Below are 22,908 nucleotides of genomic sequence, written 5' to 3'. Positions count from 1 at the left end.
AAGCCGCCACTGGGTGTACAGCTTACTTTAAAAAAAAAAAAAAGGCAGATTGTCAAACTGAATAGAAAAGTAAGACCTGACCTTATGTTATTTTCAAGAAATGCACTTTGGGGGCATCTGGGTGGCTCAGTTGGTTAAGCGTCTGCCTTCGGCTCAGGTCATGATCCCAGGGTCCTGGGATCAAGCCCCACATCAGGCTCCCTGCTCAGTAGGGAGCCTGTTTCTCCCTCTCCCACACCCCCTGCTTGTGTACCCTCTCTCCCTTTGTCAAATAAATCTTAAAAAAAAAAAGAAAAAGAAAAGAAATGCACTTTGGATATAAAAGCACAGATAAATAATGTAAGACATTATTTAAAAATGGAATTTTCTTCTTACCACACTGGCTTCATTAAAATACTGATCTAGCACTGGTTCTCTCTTAAGTCTGCAAACAGAGGCAGGCCTTAATAACATCGAGTACCCTACTTAAGCATTGCTAGTTTAAAATGACCTGCACAGAGACTGAGCAATCTAGGGTCTACTTATGGCCTCATGGTGCTTGTTGTGAAGGACACAAATGATGGGCTACCTCCAGGGGCTCTCATGGTCCAGGACACGGAAAAGACTCATCACCAAATCCATGAGCCAAGCACACATGTGCAGGCGGCTCAGAGGTAGAATGCGGTCAGCTCGGACAGGTGTCTGTCAAATTAATAAATAAAATCTTTTTATTTTACTTATTTATTTTTTTAAAGATTGTGTATTTATTTGGCAGACAGAGACCACAAGTAGGCAGAGAGGCAGGCAGAGAGAGGGGGAAGCAGGCTCCCTGCTGGGCAGGGAGCCCGATGCGGGGCTTGATCCCAGGACCCTGGGATCATGACCTGAGCCGAAGGCAGAGGCTTTAACCCACTGAGCCACCCAGGTGCCCCAATAAATAAAATCTTTAAAAAAAAAAAAAAAAAAAAAAAAGCACACCTTCGAAGCCACTGGACCCTTCTCCCTGACTGCAGGCCCTCCTGTCACCAGAACCACTACACTGACATTGGGGCTAATTATGCCCTTGCCTTTCACCCCTGTACTGCAGGTGCACAAGTGTCCTCATGCACCACAGTGCGCAGATGTGCCCAACCTAGAAATTCAAACTGGAGAAACATGAATGGCCCTTGACCTCCCTGACCCAGATTTCTTCAGTGTCCTGGTCCCATGTCTAGTGCCCAGGGAGGGTGTCTTGTGATCACCTAATGCACAAGAAGTTAGAGTTGAAGCCAAAAAGTCAATTCATCATTTTATAATGAATTAACAGTCATACAAACCAGTCAGGTCGGTATGACCTGTACATTCTTCCCCCACTGGCTGACGTACATGGGAGTGCAGCAAGTTTCAGTGAAAAGGTGTCCGGATAGCACGGAGCCGTTTCTGATCAAGCCACTGCAAGCATGAGGGCAGCCATTCCAAAGAGATCACAGCTCTCAAAGGGACCCCCCACTGCCCTACCGCATAGGTAGCTCAATCTGATTTTTCCCACGTTGCACAGCAAACCATACACTCTCTTCCTTCAGTCATATCCTCTTTCCTTTTTTAAAAATTTTTTTAAAAAGATTTTTATTTATTTGACAGAGAGAGACAGAGATCACCAGCAGGCGGGGGCGGGGGGGGGGGGCAGGGCGTGGAAGCAGGCTCTGCGCTGAGCAGAGAGCCCAATGTGGGGCTCAATCCCAGGATCCTGAGATCATGACCTGAGCCAAAGGCAGAGGCTTAACCCACTGAGCCACCCAGGTGCCTTCCTCTTTCCTTTTGATATGGGGACAATTCAGTTTCATTCTGGGCTGGGGGCCACTCCTCTGTCTCTCTTTCTTTTTTTTTTTTTTTTTTAAGATTTTATTTATTTATTTGACAGAAAGAGATCACACATAGGCAGAGAGAGAGAGGAGGAAGCAGGCTCCCCACTGAGCAGAGAGCCCAATGCGGGGCTCGATCCCAGGACCCTGGGACCATGACCTGAGCCAAAGGCAGAGGCTTTAACCCACTGAGCCACCCAGGCGCGCCTCCTCTGTCTCTTTAAGGAGACTCTGTCCAGGGACGCCTGGGTGGCTCAGTTGGTTAAGCAGCTGCCTTCGGCTCAGGTCATGATCCCAGCGTCCTGGGATCGAGTCCCACATCGGGCTCCTTGCTTGGCGGGGAGCCTGCTTCTCCCTCTGCCTCTGCCTGCCTCTCTGTCTGCCTGTGCTCGCTCTCTCCCCTCTCTCTCTCTGATAAATAAATAAAATCTTAAAAAAAAAAAAAATGTGGCTGTAATTTAAAAAAAAAAAAAAAAAAAGGAGACTCTGTCCATCTCAGATCTCAGCTAGTGTGTGTTTAGTGCTAACATTTTCCTCATTCCCAAGTTGCTAGGGAGCACTTCTTGTTGCCCTGTAGCGACTTAATCTCCTCAAATGGAAATCTAGTTTAAAAATTTAAGGAAAAAAAAAAGACTGATTTGAAAGACGCCAGTAACGATTTTCTGGACAAACACATCACCATTAGGACAGCATCCAGCCAAGCTCCTCGGGCTCCTTGGCAGGCCATTTCCCCTTCCTAGACATGAGACACAACCGCATGGAGGGGAAGTGCTCCTTGAGAGTAAGCTCCTGGCAATTGTGGAGTCTGACAAGGCTTCATCATGAGCTTCTTTTGATATGCCACAGCTTAACCTCCAGTTGAAGCCGCTAGCATATCAAATAACTAACAGATGTGAAATACTTAGAAATATTTAAAAAGACTCAAATAAGATATGAATTCATTAAATTTCTAAGAATTGTTTCACTTTTATCCCTCTTTTACTAACAAAGAACCATGGTTTAAAGTTTAAATAATTAGGTAACTGTTGAATGATCTACAAGTTAAACAAAAACACTGCTTTTCTAGAATAATTTCCTTTACTCCATAGGACAAACTGGAGTAAGAAACATCCACTAGACTTGCAGGAGGTCCCTAGGGCCTGGGACTCTACCACTAGAGAAGATCTAAAACGGGGGGAGGGAGGGATTACCTATAAAGGAATCAATTAGCCAGCAGAAGCCTCTCAGCAGCTGAGAGATGGTACAATACAGTTAAAGTGCCAAGATGAAAGAAGCATACGAAGTGAGGTAGGGATCAAGTTTCACTTCTCCCCAAATGCTCACATCAAAATGTCCCATACCATTTACTAAAAAACTCTAATATCACCTTTGCAAAAACTCAAGTGTTTATGAGTTATATATATGTGGATTTTCTGGCTTCTCTATTCTGTCCCACTGACCTCCTTATCTATTCCTGTGCTAATAACCACACTTGGCTTAATTACAGAAGGTCTGTAAGTCTTGTTAACCTGGTAGAGCAACGTCTCCCATCTTGCTCTTTTTCCACTAGTATCTTCACTCTTCTTGACTCATTACAGTTGCAAATACAATTTTAATAAATTACCATTAGCCAATCAACTGAAGCAATCTGTCCTAAGAAGTAGACCCATGAGGCCCTATACTGTAATGCCAAAGACATGCCAGAATTTACATCATGGGTTCCATAGGGAATGACAAGGGAAACCATGAGTCAAATGCACTTTTGGCTGATGTGGTGAGACCAAAACTCTCATTTCTGCATCACTTTAAAAAATATACCAGGTAAAAGTCAATGAAATATTCATACCATTCTGAAGCATGAGTTTTCCAACTGGAAAACACTGCAGACAATTTCCCATGCTCAGGCCGCTCCTTCCTTTCCCCTGGAGTACTTTACCCCAGATGCTATCAGCACAGCTGCGCACTGTCTTCAAGCCTCTGCTCAGCTGTCACCTGCTCAGTGAGTCCTTCCTTGAATGTCCTATTTAAAATGCAACCACTCCGGGGGCACCTGGGTGGCTCAGTGGGTTGAGCCGCTGCCTTTGGCTCAGGTCATGATCTCGCGTCCTGGGATCGAGTCCCACATCGGGCTCTCTGCTCAGCGGGGAGTCTGCTTCCTCCTCTCTCTCTCTCTGCCTGCCTCTCTGCCTACTTGCCATCTCTCTCTGTCAAATAAATAAATAAAATCTTTAAAAATAAATAAATAAATAAAATAAAATGCAACCACTCCTGCTGGTGCTCCTCACCACCCCCCAGGCTTCTCCCTTCTTGTCTGTCTGTGTGTTGACGTCTCCTCCTCATTATTAGACTCTAAGGTCCCTGAAGGCAGGGACCTTGCCTGCCATAGTCTGTATTGCTTCTCCCGGACCTAAAATGGCGCTAGTACATAGTAAGAACTGGAGAAAAACTGAATGAATTTACAGACACAGCAAGTGTGGATAAGATGCAGAAATGAGAGCTAGCATGGCTGTAGGTAGTGCAAAGGTTCTGAGGGCAAATCCATGAAATTTCCACAACTTGTTGAATGCTAAGAATAAAGATCATGCAATTACTTTCAAAACAGAAAATGAGAAGCTCAGGTCAAGTTATCTTTCTGGTCTATTATGTATGTCACATCATATATTTAACAAGTTTATAACATTTTTGTACTTGCTATTAGCTCCTCACATTTCCTTAGTGCTTTTGGCACAAGCTAGAAGAACTTTTTATGTCTCCATCTGCCCTCTCCCACTAACTGTTAGAAAAAAAGGTTTCTAAAAGCATTATTCTTGAAAACACATGACAGGCTATATTTAGCATATATAAGGTCTGCTTTCTTCTTCAGAAACATAACCTCAGTTAAAAACATGATCTTTCATCCATGCCATCCTCAGGTTTATTATAGGGTAAACTGACTTATTTTTACTTACCTTCCCATAAAATCTTAGATTTCCACTAAACAAAACTAGTTGATACCTCTCTCAGTTTTTACTTGGAAATTCCAGAGACCCTGATTCTGGTTTCTATTGTCTTCTGAATCCAGACTTCTATGGAAGCCCTGCCTTCTCTCACAGGAAGTGAGCCTAATGGTTAGGCAAGCAGCTATGTGGCCTAGAGCAGGAATCTTACCATTTCTTTATCTGAAATACATGGCAATTGTACCACATTATTTTAAGACCCAGCCAGCTCTAGAGGCGCCTGGGTGGCTCAGTGGGTTAAAGCCTCTGGGCCTTCGGCTCAGGTCGTGATCCCAGCATCCTGGGATCAAGCCCCGAATCAGGCTCTCTGCTCAGCAGGGAGCCTGCTTCCCCCTCTCTCTCTGCCTGCCTCTCTGCCTACTTGTGATCTCTCTCAAATAAATAAAATCTTTAAAAAAAAAAAAAAACAAAAAACCCAGCCAGCTCTGAAGACAAAATGACAAGAACAACAACTTAGTTAATCCATCTCTAGATCACGTAGCTAATGACTGATAGCCAAAGCTCAGAACAGATCTTTGTGTTGTGTTTACACAAGTAATAAATGAAAACATTAACAAAAAATTCCAATAATTCCACAGTATTTAAAGAAAACAAAAAGATACCTCTTCATATTCCCTCCCTTAGCTTATCCCATTATCATTTCCCGCAGAGACTGAGAGTATCACATCAATGGATACTCAGGGATACTCTTCCAGATCTTTCCCTGTGTGTTCTATATACAGATACTTAGCTTTCCTTTCATACCCTAATAATCTAACTCCAAATTCTGTGTTCTTTCCAAAACAATTTTTATTTTGTACTTCCTTTTGTGATCTTCCACAATTCTAGGTTTGTATTCTATACCAAATGGATGCTTGAAAAACACTTTTGATAGTCAGGGCTGCTCAAGAATGGATTTTGGCCCCAGTAAAGTACATTTTTTTTGTGATTCCTCAGTAACAGAAAAAGAGCTTTAAATATATATATATATATATATATACACACACACACATATATATATATATAGGATTTTTCCTGGAGTGCCCTCTTTGTCTGCTGGTTCCAAGAATTTGTACTAGATTCTCTCAAATTCTGGTCATCCCTGCAAAGGTTATCTAGTACATCATTTTCCTTCAAAGCTCATAGGGCTCATCATATGATAAACAGGATGCTAATTCTAGGTAAAACTATAAAATAGACAATTAGGTGTAATTGTAGTTTCATTCTAGGGAACACTAAACTTGTTCCCTTAAGTTTTTTTGAGTGTGGAGGCTGAAATTTAAAAAATAGTTATATAGTTATATTTTAAAAAAACGACAATAAACTGGTGATCAATGAGACAAAATAGAACTGGGTTGTAATGCAACCTGAGCAAGGAACCCTAGTACCTTCCACGTGGTGGAAGCCCACAAGGGTCCTGGAGCTGACCCTGCCCAAGGAGCAGACTCCAGCCTACAGTTTCATGTGGGAAACCCTGTCTGCCTGTCTGGCCTTAACTCACAGCACTCCGTGTCCTGCTCTGTATTCCAGTTCCATCAAATATACTTTCTGGAACACACACACACACACACACTCACTCCAACACTGAACCTTAATGCCAAAGATTACCTAATAGTGAATTAAAACCTAAGGGGCTGGGATGCCTGGGTGGCTCAGTCAGTTAAGCATCTATCTTCAGCTCAGGTCACAATCCTGGGGTCTTGGACGTGAGCCCCACATCAGGATCCACACTCCACACTCAGCGGGGAGTCTGCTTCTCCCTTTGCCCCTCCCCCTGCTTGTATGCGCTCTCTCTCTCTCTCTCTCTCTTTCACTCCAATAAATAAATAAAATCTTGGGGAGGAAAAAAACCCCTAAGGGGCTAGCAAAACTACTCTATAGTGTTAGTGGTCAGAAGAGCACTGATTGGGAACCAAACCATGGAGTCTACTGGACTGTTGAAAATGTTCTATATCCTGATCTAGGTGATTACACAGATGAATACATACACTGATTCATCAAGCTGTATAACTGAGATTTGTGTATTTATGTAAATTGCACTTCAATTAAAAAGTTGAGAAAACAAAGTAAAACAGAGAAAACCTGAGAGGTCTGCTCTAATTTGAATTTGTTGAGATGTGTTTTATGCCCCAGAATATGGTCTCAGTGAATGTTCCAGGTTCACCGACGAGGAATGCATCATCAGCTGCTGCTGAATGGAACATTCTCTAAATGTCAACTAGACAGTGTCCGTTGATGACACTGCTCAGTTCTTCTATATTCTTGTTGGTTTTCTGTCAAATCCTTCTACCACTGAAAGAGGAGTGTTAAAGTCTCCAACTAGACTCGTGGATTCCTCTGTTTTTCCTTTCAGGTATGACAGCTTTTGCTTTGTATATCGTGGAGCCCTGTTGTTAAGGTACATACACATTTAAGACTGCTGTGCTTCTCGGTCAACTGGGCCTTTTACCATTATGTAACAGCTCTCTTTATCCCTGGTTATTTCTTTGCTCAAAATATTTTGACAGTGGGGTGCCTGGGTGGCTCAGCTGGTTAAGTGTCTGCCTTCAGCTCAGGTCATGGTCCCAGGGTCCTAGGATCAAGCCCCATGTTGGACTCCTGCTCAGCAGGGAGCCTGCTTCTCCCTCTCTCTGCCTACCGTTCTGCCTACTTGTGATCTCTCCGTCAGAAAAATAAGATCTTTTAAAAAAAAAACTTTGACATTAATATAGTCATTCTGACCTTTTAATTAGTATTTACATGATATCTTTTCATCCTTTTAATTTTTACCTACCTATATTGTTAAGTTTGAATTGAGTTTCTTATGGAAAACATATAGTTTGTTCATGATTTTTTTCTCTATTCCAGTCTTTTTTTTTTTTTAAGATTTTATTTATTTATTTGTCAGAGAGAGAGAGAGCGAGCACAAGCAGACAGAGTGGCAGGCAGAGGCAGAGGGAGAAGCAGGCTCCCTGCCAAGCAAGGAGCCTGATGTGGGACTTGATTGATCCCAGGACCCTGGGATCATGACCTGAACCGAAGGCAGACACTTAACCAACTGACCCACCCAGTTGTCCCATCCAGTCATTTCTTTTAACTGATATTTACAGATCATTTCCATTTAATATAACTATTGATGTGTTTTAATTAGGTTTAATTAGGTCTATCATTTTCCATGAAAAATTTTCCATGAACATTTAAAAAAATTCCATTTTGGTTTATAGTAATTTTTACTATACCATGTTTTCTAGTGGTGGGATTACAATTTTATGTATTTAACTTTCCAAAATTTATTTAGACTCAACATTTCACCTCTTCAGGTAGAATGTAGAAAACTTATCACTATAGAGTTCCCTTATAGTACAGACAATTTTATAATTTTTGCTGTCAAATTATTTCAGAGAATGCAAGAGAAGAGAAAGAGCCTGTTCTATTTACTTAGAGAGTTACTCTTCCTCTTCCTTCATTACTAACCTCCAAGTCTCCTTCTGGTATCATTTCTCTTTTGGCTAAAAGACTTTCTGACACAAGGAATTACTTCAGACCAGACCCCTGGTAAAAGGGTAAACCCCATTAGTTTTCCTCCAGCTGAGAATACTTTTATTTCACCTCCTTTCCTGATAGATATTTTCACAAGGTAAAGAATTCTAAATTGACAAGTCTTTTCTTTCAGAACTTTAAAAATGTTATACCACTGTCTTTTAGCCTCCATGCTTTCTGAGGAGAAATCTGCAGTCATTCAAATCACTGTTCTCTATAAGTAATATGTCATTTTTCCATAGCTACTTTCAATATTTCTCTTTGTTTTTAACAATTTATGAGGTATCTGGGTAGGGTTTTCTTTGGTTTACGCTGTTACAAGTTTGCTGACAGATTCATAAGTCTTCCTTCTTAACTGTTTGAAGTACTGGAGAAATTTTAGATATATTAATGCATAACTATATTTTCAAAGATTAACTATGAAAAGGTCTTAAATGTTTGGGGAATTTAATCAGTCATGCGCTATTAACCAAACTAAACAAAAGCAAGAGCAACAGTTTTTATACAAGAACATTAATATAAACTCTAGAGCCAATCTGCCCAACTTCAGACAATGGTGCTATCACTTACTGAATGCCTGACTTGGGTAAATTACTTAATTCTCGGGGCACCTGGTTGGCTGAGTGGGTTAAAGCCTATGCCTTCAGCTTAATCATGATCACAAGGTCCTGGGATTGAGCCCTGCATTGGGCTCTCTGCTCAGTAGGGAGTGTGCTTCCCCGCCCCCTTCCACCTCTCTACTTGTGATCTCTGTCTGTCAAATTAAAAAAAAAAAAAAAATTACTTAATTCTCTATGCTTGAGTTGTTGCCCTGGTAAAGTGAGGACAATGAAACAGTATCTGGCTCATACAGTTTTTACAAGAATGAATGAGTTAATATACAAAAAGGTTTAGTAGAATCCCTGGCATATAGTAAGTGTTATACGCATGCCAGAAATTTTTGTTATTTTAAATTGAGTATAAAGGCTTAAGAAAAACTCTTTGTAAGAAAGAGAGAGAGAGGGCGCCTGGGTGGCTCAGTGGGTTAAGCCGCTGCCTTCGGCTCAGGTCATGATCTCAGGGTCCTGGGATCGAGTCCCGCATTGGGCTCTCTGCTCAGCAGGGAGCCTGCTTCTTCCTCTCTCTCTCTCTGCTTGTCTCTCTGCCTACTTGTGATCTCTCTGTGTCAAATAAATAAATAAATAAAATCTTAAAAAAAAAAAAAAAAAAAGAAAGAGAGAGAGAATGTGTGGACATGCAAATGTACGAGTAGGACAGAGGGGCAGGAAAGGGAATCTTAAGCAGTCCCACACCTGGCATAGAGCCCTATGTGAGGGCTTGATCTCACGACCCTAGGATCATGACCTGAGCTGAAGTCAGGAGTCAGACACTTAACCGACTAAGCCAGCCAGGTGTCCCAAGAAAAACTAACTTTTTGAGATAAAACTTTAATAAGTTGAATATTTATTAAAAGACAAATGTTTGTAAGCATTTCACTTAAACACAAAAGCCTTGTCTTAGTCCAGAAAAGCCTACTAACCACAGAATAGAGCCCCACAAGGCCATGAGGAAGGAGCCACAAGTCGGTCACCTTTGAGTTTCTCACAAAAGCCACATACTCAATAAACGCCAGCTACTGGCTCAGTGGGTGAACTCAACGCTGATCCGTCAACAGGTGTTGCCTACCAGCACTTACAACGCACGGACACGCCATGCCTGAAGTCAGCCAATGAAGAACAGAGGTCAGTTGAGATCCCAACGGCAGTGTTCTACAGAAGTGATCTTATTTAAGACACATCTGTTCTAGGAGCTGGCCAATATTGATACCAATCCCTTTTTTATTTTTTTATTATTTTTTAAAGATTATTTATTTATTTATTTGACAGAGAGAGAGAGAGAGAGAGAGAGATCACAAGTACACAGAGAGGCAGGCAGAGAGAGATGGGGAAGCAGGCTCTCTGCTGAGCAGAGAGCCCGACGCGGGGCTCGATCCCAGGACCCTGGGATCATGACCTGAGCTGAAGGCAGAGGCTTTAACCCACTGAGCCACCCAGGCGCCCCACTAATCCCTTTTTTATAATAATTTCAGCAGAAAAACTAGAGATTATTTAACTGAGTCAATCAATGTACTTCAAAAAGAAAATACCTACTTCCAAAGTTTTCTATTACACGTTGAACACTAAAATGTTCTCTTTTAAAGTGATGCTAGATTTTTGGAGGCAGGTTAAAAAAGTGTTTTTAGTTACAGTCCACTTCAATTAAAGATGGTTTTAAAGTATTGTTTGGGTGAGACACTAAGGCCAAATTAGAAGTAAATTATCCCATGCTAGAACACATGAGCATGTTAAATGTTAGCCATGGTGACTGCATGCTAAGGAGTAAAGAAAAGCAAGACTCACCTCAAAGTTGTACTTTCTCATCTGGTTGAAGTGTCTGCAGTACAGGTAGAGCATGCCGATGCTGCTGCCCACAGCGATGTAGTCCCCATTGGTATCGAGAGCTGTGAGGTAGACCACAATAGAGCGGAAGCCCTTCTGGACCTTTGTGGGAATGGCATTGAGGAGATAGTACAAGGGGCAGAACTCTCTGAATGTAATGGGCTCTGATACTGATGCCATGGCCAAGGTTGTCACAGATGATCTTCAGGCAGGAAAAGGAATGTTTACTTGGCATTTGGGGAAACCTGGGGGCTAAAGAACAAGGCATTATAATTCTTTCAACCTCTAGTCATGCCAAAAAGAAGTCATGTATAGCAGTGGGATGAAGGAACTTGAGGGTGGGTAAAATTGTACATGGAGCTCAACTGAATGGACAAAGTACCTGGTTTCATTAAGATCACTTTTGAGCATTTTAATTCAACAGGCACCTCAATGCATATGGGCCCCTGCAATTCACATTGTGCTAAGTACTGTGGAGGAATGGGAAGAACATTAAAAACAGTTCTTATTCTCAAGCAGTTTATGATATAGCCAGACGGGCAAAAGAAACAGTGAAGATACACAAAACCTCATGTGGTTAGTGCTAATCTGTGGGTCTTGATGAGAAGAGGAACGGAGCAATGTGGAAAAGGCTTCACTGGAAACATCCTGAACTATGAAGCCCACCAAGAGGAACGGAACATGGAAAAGAGCAACAGGAAAGACACTGTACCAGGAGAACAATGAACCAGTCCTTATGGAGAAACACACTCACTGCTGAGACAGCAGAGAAACGTGTCCCCCAGCTGGATGTCTGCAGCCTCCTTGACATCCAGAGACTCAGTTATACAACAGTTCCACCATGAGACCAATACCTCTTGGTGCTCTAAATTCAAACTTCCTCAATAAGGATACTCAGTCCTCACATAGCGCAGTGTAATTTATGATGTGCTTAATCACTCGTTGAATCCTTACCTACCTGTAAGATCAGTGGTGTCGGCCCCAACTTTGAGAGGAAGGTATTAAGGACACAAAGGTCACAAGACTTGCCTAAGACCACACAGCCAAGACCTGAATCTAGGTCTTCTCCCTCCAAGTCCTGGGCCCTTCCAATCCCAGAGTCACCGTTCTAACAGACAAGTAGCAGCTTACAGATGGGTGTCTTGTCCCTGATACAAGCTGGAAGCGTATTTCACTCCTTCAGTTCCATGGAGACTAAGCCCCTCTAGTAAAAACTTGTTGGGATGCTGGATTTGGAACTGTGGGTTTTCTATTCCTATAGAGTTGACCAATCAACTTCCAAGTTCTCTTATAATGAAACTCCCACCCAATTCATTTTCACCTAGGAGCCCTTGCATTGGCTGTTCCTTCTACAGGAATGCTCTTTCTCCAGATGTGACTCAGATTTTGCTTCTTCTCGGCATGTAGGTCTCTGCTAAAATGTCCCCTTCTCCACAAGACCCCACCTGCCCACCCCCTAAAGTGGGCTTCCTACCACCACCGAGTACTGTCTATTCGCCTCTCCTTGCTTTGCCTTCTCACATCTCCTTTTTCTTTGCTGTTGACTGGCCATCTTTGCTTGACCCCCCTACCATCACTGGTCCGTAAGGCTCACAGGAATAGGATCACATCTGCTTCACTCACCCTATAGTCCCCAGCACCTAGAAAAGGATCAGGCATAACAGAGGCACTCAGTAAGTATTTACTGAATAGCTGAATGAGTTATACAAAAGGAAGATTTGCAAGGAAGGAATGAGTGACAAGAATGGAAGACCAGCAAAATATCTTTTCGCCACTACAGCCCCACTTCAATGCTGGAATAATAACCCCTGGATGTGTATGGCATATCCAGTGTTGCAAACATTCTCAGACTCCTATTCTGTTTGATAATCACAACAGTCAATACAGTAAAGCAAGCAGGGTGATTTATGAGAGCCCTCCTAAAGGTAACAAAAAGAATCATATCCCTCTGTGATGTTTAAGAAAACTTACTTAATATACCCTTTTGTAGCAGAGACTGAAGCTCTGGGAGGTTCAGAAATGTGCCCAAGCTCCCATAGCTTTAAATGCCTAGTGCAACAGGCATCTGGATGAGAATGTTGGTTCTGCTCATACGGCAGCACAGCTCATAAACTTAGAACTTTTTAAGAGCAAGACCAATCTTTGGTTTATGCAAGTATTCCAGAAAGGTGGGCAAGGTTCACATGATGCAGAAATCAAATGGAAATGAAATGGCTTTTAGGCAAACTCACGTGAGAACAGTTGCTGACAGATACCAAGGGAAAGGAGGTAGGTCATTCAAGGACATGGGACACTAACTCCAAAACACCAACAGCAGCAGCAATAACGGTAATAGCTACTGATGTCACATCACAGAAACGATCCTTAGCACACTAACTCATGACATCCTCACAACATATCCTAGGAGCTCAGGACCACTGTTGCCTCCATTTCTGAGATGAGGAAACTGCTCCCATTTCAACAATCTTCTTTCCATCTTCAAGTATCAGAGAAGAATAGGAGCAGAAAAGGCTTTGTTGGGCGCCTGGGTGGCTCAGTTGGTTAAAGCCTCTGCCTTCGGCTCAGGTCATGATCCCAGAGTCCTGGGATCGAGCCCCGCATCAGGCTCTCTGCTCAGCTGGGAGCCTGCTTCCTCCTCTCTCTTTGTCTGCCTCTCTGCCTACTTGTGATCTCTCTCTGTCAAATAAATAAAAATTAAAAAAAAAAAAAAAAAAGGCTTTGTTACCTCAATGAGTCTGTGCATGCAAACACACTGATAAGTTTGCATAATTTACATAATGTTTTTAAAATGAAATCTTCTTTTATAACAGTCATAAATGTTTACTGTTAAAAAAACTGGAATATGGAAAATTACAAGGAACTAAATAAATGCCACTCATAACCACCCCCCCACAGAGATGCGCTATGTATACAGATGGCTACAGACACGCAGGCACACACTCAATAAATCACAAGCACTTGCCCTGTCATTAAATTCTCCCCTAGGACGTGATTTTTCAAGACTCTATAGAAAAACTGCAGAGGACACACTGTATACATAAACCAAAAATTTCCCAACCAAAATGTTTTACTTTCTACTTTAGGAGGCAAGGCCTCCTAGGAAGCAAGTGGAAATACTAAGCAGTTCACAAATGTCAGCTGGTACAATTTTCCTCCTTTAAAAGGCATTTTCCACAAAGTAGCTTTGTCAAAATATGACATTTATATTTTAAAAATTAATTCACTTGATGTGATACTATTAACTGACAGCTCCATAATCTCTGCAAGGGGATTTCAGACTGAGGTCTGGTTCTAAGAGGGCCAGAGGACTCATCCTGAAACTCAGCTGCAGAGCAGGCACGCTGTTCTAACTTGGATTGCATGTTTATTTGTGGTGGCTTAGTAGGTACTAATGGATAATATAGAAGGTCAGAGTCCCTGGAATCATCTCTTTGGCACAATCAATAATAATTCTATCAGCTGCAAAAATGTATAAGGATCCCTCCCTCACTTACCAGGTCTCAGCAGAGATTAAAAATGATCACAGGGCACCTGGATGGCTCAGTTGGTTGAGCAACTGCCTTCGGCTCAGGTCATGATCCCGGACTTCCAGGATCGAGTCCCGCATCGGGCTCCCAGCTCCTTGGGGAGTCGGCTTCTCCCTCTGACCTTCTCCTCTCTCATGCTCTCTCTCACTCATTCTCTCTCAAGTAAATAAATAAAATCTTTTTAAAAAAATGATCACAAATCTGTGGCAGATAATGGGCTGTATAATCAAATTCTGAATCAGTTTTTCAAGCTCAAATCCTAGCGCTCAGCCCTGACTTCTCCTTCTCCCTCTCCTTCACCCCTACAACAACTCCTCACCTCACTCCATTCACTCTATTTCCTAACCTATGTCACACCTGTCCCTTTCTCACCATCTCTGTGGCCACACCCAAGATGAAGCCATCACACATCGCATCTGAACCTCTATAGCATTCTTCTGACGGCTCTCCTGCTTCCACACCTGATCTCTAGGACCTGTGCTCTTACAAAGCAGTCAGAATGAACTCTGTGACTTCATCAAAATCAAAACCTTCTGGGGACGCCTGGGTGGCTCAGTTGGTTAAGCAGCTGCCTTCGGCTCAGGTCATGATCCCAGGGTCCTGGGATCGAGTCCCGCATCGGGCTCCTTGCTCAGCAGGGAGCCTGCTTCTCCCTCTGCCTCTGCCTGCCTCTCTATCTGCCTGTGCTCACTCGCTCTCTCTCCCTCTGTCTCTGACAAATAAATAAATAAAATCTTAAAAAAAAAAAAAATCAAAACCTTCTGTGCTCCTAAAAAAAAAACCACCCTACCAACACACTGAAAAGACAACTCACAGAACTGGGATAAATATTTATTAATCACATATCTGATAATGCATTTGTACCCAGAATGTATTAAAAAAAAAATCTCTTAAACCTCAATAATAAAGAAACAATTCTTAAATGGGCAAAGGATCTGAGTACACATTTCTCCAAAGAAGACATAAAAATGGCCAATAAGCACAGTAAAGATGCTCACCATCATTAATCATCAGGGAGATGCAAAACAAAAGGACAATGAGCTATCACTTTAAATACTAAGATAGTTATAGTAATAATAATAAAAAAAAGACATAATATATATTAGCAAGAATGTAAAGAAACTGAACTCCTCATACACTGCCGGTAGAAAATAAAATGATAAGGCAGCCACTATGAAAAAGCCTAGCAGTTAAAGCAGAGTTACCACATAACCCAGCAATACAAACACAATAACACATACAGACATACATCTACACAAAAATATTATGAAGGTAATAATATTAAAAGTAAAAATATTGGGGCACCTGGGTGGCTCAGTGGGTTAAAGCCTCTGCCTTCAGCTTGGGTAATGATCCCAGGGTCCTGGGAACAAGCCCCACATCTGCTCTCTGCTCAGCAGGGAGCCTGTTTCCTTTCCTCTCTCTCTGCCTGCCTCTCTGCCTGCTTGTGATCTCTGCCTGTCAAATAAATAAATCTTTAAAAATTAAAAAAAAAAAAGTAAAAATGTTTAAGGGGTGCCTGGGTGGCTCAGCGGGTTAAGCCTTGGCCTTCAGCTCAGGTAATGGTCTCAGGGTCCTGGGATCGAGCCTTGTATCGGGCTCTCTGCTCAACAGGGAGCCTGGTTCCCCCTCTCTCTCTGCCGCCTCTCTGCCTAGTTGTGATCTCTGTCAAATAAATAAAATCTTTTTTTTTTTTTAAAAGTAAAAATGTTTAAAAATACCAATTATCCATCAAAATAACAGTATATCCATACAATGGAATATGAATCAGAGGAGTGAAGTTCTGATATATGCTACAACATGATGAACTTTGAAAACATGGCACTAAGTGAAAGAAGACAGACACACAAAACCACATATTGATTCCATTTATATGAAATGCTCAGAATAAGCAAACCTATACAAACAAAAAGTAAATCAGTGACTGCCTAGGATGGGAGTGGGGTGACTGCTAAATGGTATGGGGTTTCTTTTGAGAGTAATGACAAAGTTCTTTATGGACACTGGGAAAGTTATGTGCTATGGTGAGTGCTGTGAAGTGCGTAAACTTGGAGATTCACAGACCTGTACTCCTGGGGCTAATAATACATATATGTTCATTAGAAAATAAAAAATTATTTAAAAATATTTAAAATTTAAAAAATTGATTGTAGTGATGGTTTCATATCTCTGGAATATACTAAAAACCACTGAATTGTACACTTTAAATGGGTAAATTTTATGGTATGTAAACTATATCTCTTTAAAAAAAGGGAGGAGAAAGAGAAGAAACAGCTGTCCAACACCCATTCATCCTAAAAACTTCTGTAAACAGGAATAGAGAGGAATTTCCTCAAGCTGTCAAGGAATAGTTTAAAAAAGCAACAGTTAACTTCATTCTTAATAAGACACTCAAAGCTTCCCCATAAAGATCAGGTACAAGGAAAAGACCTCATGTCACCACTCCTTTCGAACATTATACTGGAGTTCCAGCTAATGCAATAAGACAAGAAAAAGAAATAAAAAGTATACAGTTTAGGAAGGAAGAAATAAAACTCTCTTTGCTTGCAAATGACATGAGCATCTATGTAGAAAGTCTTGAAGAATCAACAAAACACTCCTGACACTAATAAGCAATTGTATCAAGATTATACTACAACTTAACATACAAAAGCCAACTGCTTTCCTATATACCACCCACCTATGACAAATGAAATTTGAAATTAAAAACAATTCTATTTACATTAGCACTGCCCAATTGAGATACTTAAATATAAATCTAACATAATATCTATAAGATCAATATGAGGAAAACTACAAAACTCCCATGAACAAAATCAGAGAACTAAATAAATGGAAAGATATCCCATGCTCATGGACAGGAAGATTCAATATTGTCCAGATGTGAAATCTTCCCAATTTGCTCTACAAATCTGATGCAATCCCAATCAAAATCTCAGGCAAATTATTTTGTGGGTATCAACAAAACTATTCTGAAGTTTATATAGAGAGGCAAAGAACCAAAATAGCCAACATAGTAGAAGGAGAAGAACAAAGCTAGAAGACTGATACTACCCGACTACCAAACATACTATAAAGCTATAGTAATCAAGATAGTGTGGTATTGGCAAAAGAACAAATACAACAACAGAACAAAAGAGAGAGCCCAGAAATAGACTGGCACAAATATAGTTAACTGATTCTTGACAAAGCAGCAAAGGCAATAAATGGAGTAGAGACAGTCTTTTCAGCAAATGATACTGAAACAGCGGACATCCACATACCAAAAAAAAAAAAAAAAAAAGATTCTAGACACAGAACTTATACTCTTCACAAAATTTAACTCAAAATGGATCACAGGCTTAAATGTAAAGCACAAAACATAAAGCTCCTACAAGAAAACATAGGAGAGGGGTGTCTGGGTGGCTCAGTTGGTTAAATGTCTGACTTCAGTAGTGATCTTGGGGGTCCTGGGATTGAGTCCCATGTCCGGCTCCCTGCTCAACGGAGAGCCTGCTTCTCCCTTTCCCTCTGCTGCTGCCCCTGTTTGTGCTCTCTTGCTTGTTCTCTCTCTCACTCTCTCTCTCAAATAAATAAATGAAATCTTTAAAAAATACACAAGAGAAAACATGGATGACTTTGAGTATGGTGATGACATTTTAGATGCAACACCAAAGGCATGATCCATGAAAGAAATAATTGATAAGCTAGACTTCATTAAAACTAAAAAGCTCTGCAAAAGACAATCTCAAGGGAATGAGAAGACAAGCCAGACTGGGAGAAAATATTTGCAAAAGATTTATCTGACAAAGGCCTGCTACCCACAATATACAAAGAACTCTTAAAACTCAACAATAAGAAAACAACCCAATTTAAAAATGGGCCAAAGACCTAATAGACACCTCACCAGAAAAGATATACAGATGGCAAACAAGCATATGAAAAGGTGTTCTACACCATATGTCATCAGGGAAATGAAAATTAAAATGAGTTATATGCCTATTAGAACAGCCAGAATCTCCAACACTGAAAACACCAAATGCTGGTGAGGATGTGGTGCAACAGGGACTCTCATTCGTTGCTGGTGGGTATGTGAAATGGTACAGTCACTTTGGAAGACAATGTTTTTTTTTGTTTTGTTTTTACAAAACTAAACAATCTGGGGTGTCTAGCTGACACAGTCTGTAGAGCATGCAACTCTTGATCTTGGGGTCGTGAGTCTGAGCCCCATACCAGGCACTGAACCTACTTTAAAAAAAAAAAAAAACTAATCTAAACATAATCTTATTATATCATCCAGCAATTACATTCCTTGGTATTTATCCAAAAGAGTTGCAAACTTATGTTTATATACAAACCTTCACCCAGATATTTATACCAGCTTTATTCATAATTGTTAAAACTTGAAAGCAACTAAGATACCCTTTGGTAGGTGAATGTATAAATAAACAACGGTATATTCAGATGATGGACTATCACTCAGTATTAAAAAGACATGGACTATAAGCCATGAAAAGAGAGAGAGGAACCTTAAATGCATATTACTAAGCGAAAGAAGCCAATCTGAAAAGGCTACATCCTGTATTATTACAACAATGCAGCGCTCTGGAGAAGGGAAAACTATGGAGGCAGTAGATCAATGGCCGTCAGGGGCTGTGCGGGGAGGGGAAGGGATGAATAAACTAAATTTAAAAAGCACAGACTTTTAGGGCAGCGAAATACTGATACCATAATGACAGACACATGTCATTACACATTCATCCAAACCCACAGGATGTGCGCCACCAAAAGTTAGCCCATAATTAAATGACGGACTCTGGTTGATTATGATGTGTCAGTGTAGGTTCGTCAATTGTAAAAGATGTTCCAATGTTGATACTGGGGGAGACCAAGCATGTGCAGGGATATACGAGAAATCCGCACCTTCTCTTCAACTTTCCTGTGAACCTAAAACTGCTTTGAAGAAAGTCTTTTTTTTTTTTTTTAATAAGAGTTCTTCCAAAGAGAAAGAGGTAGGTCTCATACTACCATCTGATTCAAAATTCCTCAGGGGTTCCCCAGTGCTCCCAGAAAAACCCAATGCCTTTCAGTGGCCTACATAAGGCTCTGCGTGGCCAGCCTTCCTGGCCCGTCCCTCACATACCTGTCCCTCCCAACCTGTCTGCCAAGCTCCTGCGGCACTGACCCACTCTCTCCCTACTCAGGCCTCTATTCCCTTTACTCCAGTGATCTTTCCTCACTTCCAAACCTGCCTTCACAAAGGCCTCCCCGAGCACAGCGTGCAGTGCTTCGGCCCCTCCTCTCTGTCATGTCACTGTGTGTACATCCTTCATACTCTCATCACAAGCTTCACTCCCTTTATTTGCTAAGCAGGTTAATGATCATCACTCCTGAAAATATAAACAACAAATGTAAACCCTGATAACCTAATAATAGCTTTGGCACAGAGTAGATACTCAATAAAGACTTGCTGAATGAATAATACAATGTTAACTTCAGGTCTTACAGCAAAAGAATATTCCCCATCCAATCTTTAAAATCAATAGTGCTTCCTTGGTCACAAATATTTCCATTAAAATGACAAGACACCACTCTGCAACATTCTTCTTCTAGTCAGGATGCTTCCCTCTCCCAGGGGTACCTACCATCAACCCCCTATACCTGCAAGGGGGTCAGTGGATCTTCATGCTGACTGACAGCACCCTAATGCCACCTCGGTGGGCAGATCTTCAAAACTGGAGCAAGGCTATCAGTACATAGTCTAAATCATTCACTTAGTACTACAGGAACCATGAGTTTCCCGAGCACTCTACTACTCAAATGGTTTAAGGACTATCTCCCAAGTCTCTAGGAAGACAATAATGTCCCTGTTGTATAGTCTATTCTTAAAGTCTGGCCACAACATCTATCATTCTTTCAAGTGTTAAAATTTCACGGCTGAGCGTAATGAGACTGAAGCAGTCATTTACCCTCCAGATTAAATTTTGTTATTTCCCTGCTGCCACATCTGTCACTGGCTAGCCAGACAAAAGCATGGGAGGAGAACATTTTTAAAAATGGTCTGGGGGCACTGGGGGGTGGTCAGTTAAGTATCCGACTCTTGACTGCAGCTCAGGTCATGATCTAGGGTCTGGGCTCAGTGAGGTGTCTACTTGCGACTCTCTCCTCTGCCCCTCCCCCACACTCTCTCTCTTCTCAAATAAATAAAGCTTTAGAAAAACGAACGGTCTGTGTCTAGCTTGATGCCAGGCCACTCTTCCTTCCACACACTCCACAGTGCAGCTGCAAAGGGCTTCCTGCCACAGTCCCTGAACACGCCAAGACCCGTAGGCCTTTGCAAAGACCCGGTCCTCCTTTTCCCGCTCCCTCCAACACACACACTGTAAGAGCTAGTTCTCCCCTAGGAGACCTTCACAGACTGCCTCTGACACTTCGTTGGTCCTTCTCGGCTCTCAGAGAACATTCCGCACCTCATCATCACACAGCAGCCCATCGTTTGTTTTCCAGCTTCTCTAATGGACTCGTAGTAGTCTTCACCCATGGCCTTCTCGTCTGTATGCTTTGCAGAGCTTCCAAAGACCACCAGTGTCTGGTACAACCAGCCCTCAACCACTGTTTGTTCAACTGAGCTCTCAGAACACTATGCCAGGATTCCCCAAGGATGACAACCCAAAATACAAGACCACGCTTCCTCAGTTGCAGCCACCATTTTGCAAAAGTTCACTGGTCTCTTAAGCCCAGGCCCATCCGTTTCAACTGAACACACACTTTGAACCATGGCTCACTTCCACCTCAGCAGTCGCGGAACTGTTAACTACTCCCTCCCGATTCTACCAAGCTCCTTGTGCTTTGCAGTATCTAGAAATCTCTCCACGCTTGAACCATTATACGCATAACTGTTAGCTGATCTTTCCTTCACGTTCCCAAGCTCAGTCAACAGAGTTCGTCTGACGCCGTGTCCTTCCTTTCCCCCAGTTCCAGTAGCCCTCCGGTCCACACCATACAGAAGCCAATATAAAATGGACTTCCTCAGACTCAGAAGGGTTACCCTTCTAGGAGAGGACTGGAAAACAAGTCCAGTAGAGGCCCATATTCTATTGGAAAAGACAAGATTGCTACAAAGTAACTTAAACCTAAGAAGGCTACTTACGGGCCACCCCTTCCGGAAGACTACCTTATCCCATCTTCCCCACCGCAGTCTCAAAGCCAGTCCTGAAGACGGAGGTAAAGCAACCCCTATACCTGCACAGGCTGGTTCTCAGGTTAGAAAACTCCCTGCGGGCAGGGACTGGGACTCCAGCATCCCTAGAACCCCGAACGTTGCTGACATACAACGGACCCCAAACAATACCTGGTGAGTGAACAAACATGGGATGTAAGCCGGGCTATCAAAAACCCACAAGGTCAGAAGCTTATCAAGGTGCACTCTGCTGGGTGTGGAAGAGTGCAAAAAGCTTAGGAGACCAGGAGACAATGGTGACCACACAAGATAGAGGGGCTTCGCTCCCAGATTCTGCTCGTGCTGGGTGCGCGGGCCCAGGCTGGGACCCCCACATTCTGCCAACAGACGGAACAGAAGGGACAGAACAGAGTAAGATTCCTGAGTCTCGGCAAGAAAGTGAGGGAGAACAAAGAGCGGGGAAGAGAAGTGTTAGTAGGGCCTGGGGGTAACTGCAGCGGGGCCGCGCCTTACTCAAGTGTGTCAGGTGCCAGGCGCTGTGCCCCTCAGCACTTACAGGCACTGACCCACTTGCTCCTCCCACCAACCCAGGGGCAGAAACCGTTACCATCTCCTTCGACCGACGAGGAAACAGCAGCGCAGCGAGGCGGTACCACTCGCCCCGAGCGCACAGCTAGGAAGGGGCAAGTGCTGTGACCCGAACGCGGGTCTGACTCCAGGGTACCCCATTCCTGAAGCCTCCGCACCTATTCGGCCTCCCACGCCCCAGCGGAGCACTGACCAGGCGTCCTCCGTTTACCCATTTAACGACCACCTCCTGAGCACCTACTGGGTACGTGCCAAGGTGTGTGCCGGCCGCGGCGGTGCGCGGCGGAGGGACCGGACCGGCCGGGTCGGGCGACTGAACGCAAAGTCAGCCATGAGACGCCGGCGGTGGGAGCCGCGGGCCGGCGGGCAGGGGACGGGGCTCGGGGGACCACGGCAGAGGGATGAGGGATGACGGCGGAGGGATGAGGGGCCAGGGTGCGGCCGACGCGAGCGAAGGCGCCGAGTGGGAGGAGCGAGGCCCGGGGATGGTGCCGGCGGGCCGGCGGGGCGGACGACGCGTGGACCACCGCGGACCGCGGGCTTTTGCCGGGCGCCGCCAGTGCTATGGCACTCGGGCTCGGCCACCCGGCGCGGGCGACGCGGGGGCTGGGAACGGGGGCGAGACGGGTCGTGCGACCCTGAGGCGCCGAGGCCAGGGAAGCGCGGCCTGGGGGAGGCGTGAGCGGCGGCGGGGAGACGGAGGAAGGGGCGCGCGCTGGCCGGCGGGGGCAGCGGGGCCAACAGCGGCGACGCCGGACTCACCTCCCGCGGCGGCCCCTCAGGACTCGCTGGCCCGGCCCGGCCGGAGGAGGCGGGGACGGACTCCGGGCCGCGGGGGCTGCCGGGAGCCCGTTCCCCGGGCAACGGGGCCGGCTGCGCGCAGCGACGGCCGGAGGCTGGAGCAGCCGAGCCACAGGCGGCGGC

The 22,908-nt window shown here is 43.5% G+C and overlaps 1 protein-coding gene across 3 annotated transcripts in view; it reads right to left on the bottom strand.

Annotated features, from left to right (window-relative positions):
* TECPR2 (tectonin beta-propeller repeat containing 2) overlaps positions 1–22,822 on the bottom strand; it is a 98,484-nt gene extending 75,662 nt beyond the window's left edge. For all 3 annotated transcript variants that reach the window (XM_059374031.1, XM_059374032.1, XM_059374033.1), the window contains exons 1-2: positions 22,747–22,822; positions 10,672–10,962 (exon numbers count right to left, since the gene is read on the bottom strand). In XM_059374031.1, coding sequence (XP_059230014.1) covers positions 10,672–10,890 — 219 coding nt within the window. In that variant the 5' untranslated portion in view covers positions 10,891–10,962; positions 22,747–22,822. The remainder of the gene's footprint in view (positions 1–10,671; positions 10,963–22,746) is intronic.
* Between the last annotated feature and the right edge of the window lie 86 nt (positions 22,823–22,908).

Source organism: Mustela nigripes, chromosome 13 (assembly GCF_022355385.1).
Source record: "Mustela nigripes isolate SB6536 chromosome 13, MUSNIG.SB6536, whole genome shotgun sequence".
NCBI classification, from domain to species: Eukaryota; Metazoa; Chordata; class Mammalia; order Carnivora; family Mustelidae; genus Mustela; species Mustela nigripes.
Note: the sequence above shows the minus strand (reverse complement) of the source record. Positions and strands in the feature narration are given on the sequence as shown.